At 40.9% G+C, this 5463-nt stretch overlaps 1 protein-coding gene across 1 annotated transcript in view; it reads right to left on the bottom strand.

Annotated features, from left to right (window-relative positions):
- LOC103805163 (high affinity cAMP-specific and IBMX-insensitive 3',5'-cyclic phosphodiesterase 8B-like) overlaps positions 1-5463 on the bottom strand; it is a gene marked incomplete at both ends in the record, with an annotated part of 31196 nt that overhangs the window by 23502 nt on the left and 2231 nt on the right. Inside the window, one exon of the mRNA XM_009077798.1 lies at positions 3711-3768. Coding sequence (XP_009076046.1) covers positions 3711-3768 — 58 coding nt within the window. The remainder of the gene's footprint in view (positions 1-3710; positions 3769-5463) is intronic.

A 5463-nucleotide genomic window follows, 5' to 3' on the forward strand; every position in this document is an offset into this window, starting at 1 on the left:
TCAGGAATTTTTTGTTAGAATCATAGCATCATCAGGGTTGGAGGAGACCTCTACGATCATCGAGTCCAACCATTAAGCTGTCACTGCTGTAACCTCTAAACCCTCAACCATATCCTCCAGTGTCATATCCAGATGCCTCTTAAACACTTTCAGGTTTGGTGACCCCATCACCTCCCTGGGCAACCTCTTCCAGTGCTTGACCACGTTGCTACAAGAGAAGCAGATTCTCTGACTTGGGTTGAAGTTTAGTGGTCAAGCACATGCACTGACTGTAGCTGACACGGTGTGTTACCACTAGCTCTCCCAGCACAGCTGCATGCAGAATCAAGAGGTAGCACAGAAGTCTCCAAGGAACAAGGAATAACTTTTAATCAATCTATGCTTCTCTCCTGTATGGAAATTATCTCCTTAATTCCAAGTTGACAGCAAAAAAATTAGAGAAAAATCAAAAATAACTGTTGGCATGGGCCCATTTCACTCCTTAATGTCAAGACCTTAAAATATTTCTGTATGTATCTCACACAGTAAGAGAATGCATGGGAAAACAAAAGGCACAATATCAACTTGGCAGAAGCAAATAGTTATGTTTTTTCCTAACAAACTGCCTGCGAACTTCTCTCCCACAGCACTGTAGACTCAGATTTTCAGTTTTAGGATGCTCTTTTAAATATTCAAATATGTTCATGCTAAATTTAAAATCATATAAGAACAAAGTATAAAACCTAACAATTACATCAACCTACTTTATAAACTAGACTTACTAGAACATACTAAAGCTCTTTATAGACTGAATTTTAAAGCAGTGCAGTTCACTGACAAAATTTAACCACTGCTGTTTACTGACAGAAATCTTGGCACAAATCTCTCGCTAAGAACCAAGAACTGCAGCTTGTTGAATGCTAAATCTGCTCTTAACTGTTGTGTAGTCTTTTGCAGATGCACAGAATCACTTCACTTGAGTTTACAGTGTTGATGCCATTCCTCCTTTGGCTGACTCAAAGCTGAGAAATCAATTGGGACCTGAAAATTGCAGGAAACATTTCCTTTTTTCTAATCTCTGCATCCTCTAAGAAGATCTATCAACTCTCAAACATTAGTAGGTAGACAACAACGCTTTTTGGTTCTAACATTTAATATTCATACACTACATTTTGATTCAACTAATATATACTCTTAAATTATTTGTTACTTCACTATAATTGGATTCCACTGTTGTTCCACACAGAACTTGACATCAGCCACAGGAGTCATCAGCGAGCAGGAATTCATCCCTCCTCTTGCTTAGCAGTAACTATTAAGTTTAATACTAGAGACTTATTTTATTCCAGTACAGAAAGTTTTAATAGTACCTGGTCAATGAGAATCAACATTTGTTCAGGAAAAGAAGTACAAAATACAAGGTAAAATTGCAATTGAATAACTGCAAACACTAAGCTCTGTTTGCTGATTTAAATCATAGCTAAAAATCAGCCAGGAAGCCAAATAACTTATTTAAATTAGTCTATCATAAGTAGGCCATCACTATGAGATTTATGAGGCTGAGAGGAAAAAAAGATCAGCATAATTAATGTACTGGATTGACAACAACATTAATACACAAACAAGAAAGCTGCTAATGATGTAAGGGGAAAATCAGAAGATGTAACAAAATAGGCTTTTTTTCTGAGAAGGAGGAAGAAATAATAAGTCAGCATAAAGAAAAACTTACAATCTAAACACATATGATTTTACCAAAACAAATTTCTTTTTTTTTCTTTTTTTGCTGCTGAGGAAAAGATTCCCTGTAAATCCCATCTCTCTATTTGAAGGGTATGGTAAAATCTTTGTTTTCAGGGGGGTTGTGTGTTACTGGATTTAGTCCCTACTGATCCCCATCCAAGCAGAAATAATTCCTACCTCCACCACACTCCAAAAATGGAATCTTTGACATCAGAGGTGTTTCAAAGTCTTGAAAATAATTCCAATAGGGAATTATTTTATTATGCAAGCTCTCTCATAAGTTTGGGACATGCAGGAGGGAATGGTTAGAGCAGCTGTCAGCTGCAAAAAGATTTTAGCTTCCTAGGCAGACAGTGAGATGTGTCTCAGAGCTCCAAAGTGTCTTACTCAGTAGCACATCTACAGTTATGACCTACCTAACAAAACACATTGCCCTGCATCATTTTTAAATGGAACACTAGACTTGCGAAGAAAAAAGTTTTCTTTAAAAAATATTAAAGCCTATTTTGAGAGAGAGAAAGAGAGAAAAAAAAATATCCTAGGAAAGCCTTGGGCTGAACTTTCTTTAGCCTCAACTTTTCCAGTTTTCAGAGCTTTAGAAATGTTTGGCCTTCAAAGCATTTATCCCCCCAGTACCCTCGCAGGGGAGGCAAGATCTGGCTCCTCCTTTTTTTGGTGATGATCTGCAAATGGTAATTCTGGTGCATGGTCTGCTACATAAACAAACTTGAACTAAATATGAGTTAGCTCAGGTACTGGACTCAGTATCAGCATAGGAGCATGAGATTCTGGTTGTATTAAGTACATTCATTCCCTGATTTTCCTTACTACAGTTAATTACCTAACTGTATGTATATTTAGGACAATATATATAGTTAATGGTTTCCAACTACAGCATCCACCAATGTGCTCCTGTCTCATAAGTACATAACCTTCCTTTCAAATGGCTACAACTTGAATAATACTGCTGATTAATTTTACAGTAATATAACTGTAATTAATATCCATTCAAAGCCACTTACACAAAGACTGAAAGAGGGTAAGCGACCTAGATTTTCAGAGCTGAGAACTCCTGCCCTTCTGCCCTCTCCTACAAAGGTGTTTTGAGAAAGAGTATGAAGAGTTATCACAGAATCATCAGATGTTAAGAGATTGGAATGAACTCTGAAGACCACCTTAGTCCCAAGCCACCCTACCCAGGGTAGGGACACCTCCCACCAGAGCAGGTTGCTCAAGGCTTTAGCCAACCTGGCTTTGAACACTGTCAGGACTGGGGCAGCCACAGCCTCCCTGGGCAAGCTGGGCCAGTGTCTCACCACCCTCACAGGAAAAAACTTCTTCCTAGTATCTAACCTAAATTTCCCATCTTTCAATTTATCCTCATGACTCCTTGTCCTATCACTGCAGTTCCTAACAGAGTCCCTCACCAGCTTCCCTGGACCCCCTTCAGATCCTGGAAGGTCCTATGAGGTTTCCATACAACCTTCTCTTCTCCAGGCTGAACAGCCTCAACTCTCTCAGCCTGCCTTCATAGAGAAGGTGCTCCAGTCTCTGATCAGCTCTGTGGCCTCCTCTGGACTTGCTCCAACAGTTCCATGTCCTTCTTATGTTGAGACATCAGGACTGTGTGCAGTACTCCAGGTGGAGTCTCACAAGAGCAGAGTAGAGGGGCAGAATCCAAGTCTCCCATCACTGTTTTTCAATGCAGTCACAAACAAAACCCATACACCACCCAGTCAGACCACAAGAAGGTAATCTCAGTACTCTTGCTTATTCTGAAAGGATTAGCTGGATCACAGAGTCTCTTATTTCATATGCTACAGGAATACACTATTGAAAATAAAAGAATTTCAAATCAACAGACTCGAGTTTCTTATCAATACACTTTTGACAGAAGAGGATGTATAGTTTTCAATTTGAGGAACTGGAAGTATCTGCAATTTATGAAATTACTATATGGTTTCTGTATTTCATAGGCAATTTGTACATACTCTATCAAATCCTGCATCAAGAAGGGGAAGAACAGAAGACTCTTCTTGGTCAGCAGATCTACAAAACAAAATCACAGCATCACAGAATCATTCACACTGGAAAAGACTATTACGATTCATAGTGTTGAATCTTTAACCCATGTTTGAAGTGTAGCACTAAACTGTCCAATGTGCCACATCTACATGTCCTTTAAAGACCTCCAGGGACAGTGATTCCATCACTCTCTGGAGAGTCTGGTTGAATGTTTTGCAACCTTTTTGGTGAAGAAATTTTTCCCGATATCCAATCTAAACTTCCCTTAGCACAATTTGAGGCTATTTTCCCTTGTCAGATCCTTTGTTACTTGGGAGAAGAGGCTGATCCTCACCATGCTACAAACTCCTTTTAGGTAGTTGTAGAGACCGATAAGGTCATCCCTGAGCCTCCTCTTCTCCAGGCTAAACACCTCCAGCTGTCTCAGCTGTTCTTCTTATGACTTGTGCTCCAAGCCCTTCACCAGCTCCATTGCCTTTCTCTGGACTTGCTACAGTACCTCAATGAACTTCTTGTAGTGAGAGGCCCAAAACTAACACCAGGATTTGAGGTGCCTCAGCAGTGCCAAGTACAGAGGGACAAACACTGCCCTAGTCCTGATGGCCACACTATTTCAAGGTCATCCCCTCCTCTTCTCCAGGCTAAACACCTCCAGCTGTCTCAGCTGTTCTTCTTATGACTTGTGCTCCAAGCCCTTCACCAGCTCCATTGCCTTTCTCTGGACTTGCTACAGTACCTCAATGAACTTCTTGTAGTGAGAGGCCCAAAACTAACACCAGGATTTGAGGTGCCTCAGCAGTGCCAAGTACAGAGGGACAAACACTGCCCTAGTCCTGATGGCCACACTATTTCTGATAGTCTCAGCTGTTCTTCTTATGACTTGTGCTCCAAGCCCTTCACCAGCTCCATTGCCTTTCTCTGGACTTGCTACAGTACCTCAATGAACTTCTTGTAGTGAGAGGCCCAAAACTAACACCAGGATTTGAGGTGCCTCAGCAGTGCCAAGTACAGAGGGACAAACACTGCCCTAGTCCTGATGGCCACACTATTTCTGATACAAGCCAGGATGCTATCAGCCTTCTGGACACACTGCTGGCTCATATTCAGCTGCTGTTGACCACCACCTTTTCGACTGGGCAGATTTCAGCCACTCATCCCCAAACCTTTAGCTTTGCATAGGATTACTGAGACACAAGGGCAGGACCTGGCACTTGGCCGTGTTGAACTTAATTCTACTGGTCTTGGTCTTAATTCCACTCAAACCAGTCTGTCCAGATCCCTCTGCAGAGCCTTCCTACCCTCCAGCAGATCATCACTAACTTAGCATTGTCTGTGAACTGACTGAAGTGCACTCGACGCCCTCATCCAGACCATTGATAAATATATTTCAGAGCGTTGATGTGTTGTATGGTCACACAACGTTTAAGAACTAGGTGGTATCAGTTTGGCACAGTTATCTAAACCTAATGAATGCAGTGAGAAGATCTGCATAAAACACATACACAAAATCATACAGCTACAAAAGCTGATACTATAGTCTTCTTTTACAGGCATTTGCAGCTACAATCTGATAGTTATTCCTACAGGAAACCTGACAGATACTCTATAGAAGTCCTGTGTCTCTTCACAGACACAGAACTGGATTACTAACAGAAAGGATGAAGAGGAGAAAAGACATCATGTGACATCCTATGAGAAATAATATTTGAAAAGGGTTAT

This window comes from Acanthisitta chloris, unplaced genomic scaffold, assembly GCF_000695815.1.
Source record: "Acanthisitta chloris isolate BGI_N310 unplaced genomic scaffold, ASM69581v1 scaffold2067, whole genome shotgun sequence".
Taxonomy (NCBI): domain Eukaryota; kingdom Metazoa; phylum Chordata; class Aves; order Passeriformes; family Acanthisittidae; genus Acanthisitta; species Acanthisitta chloris.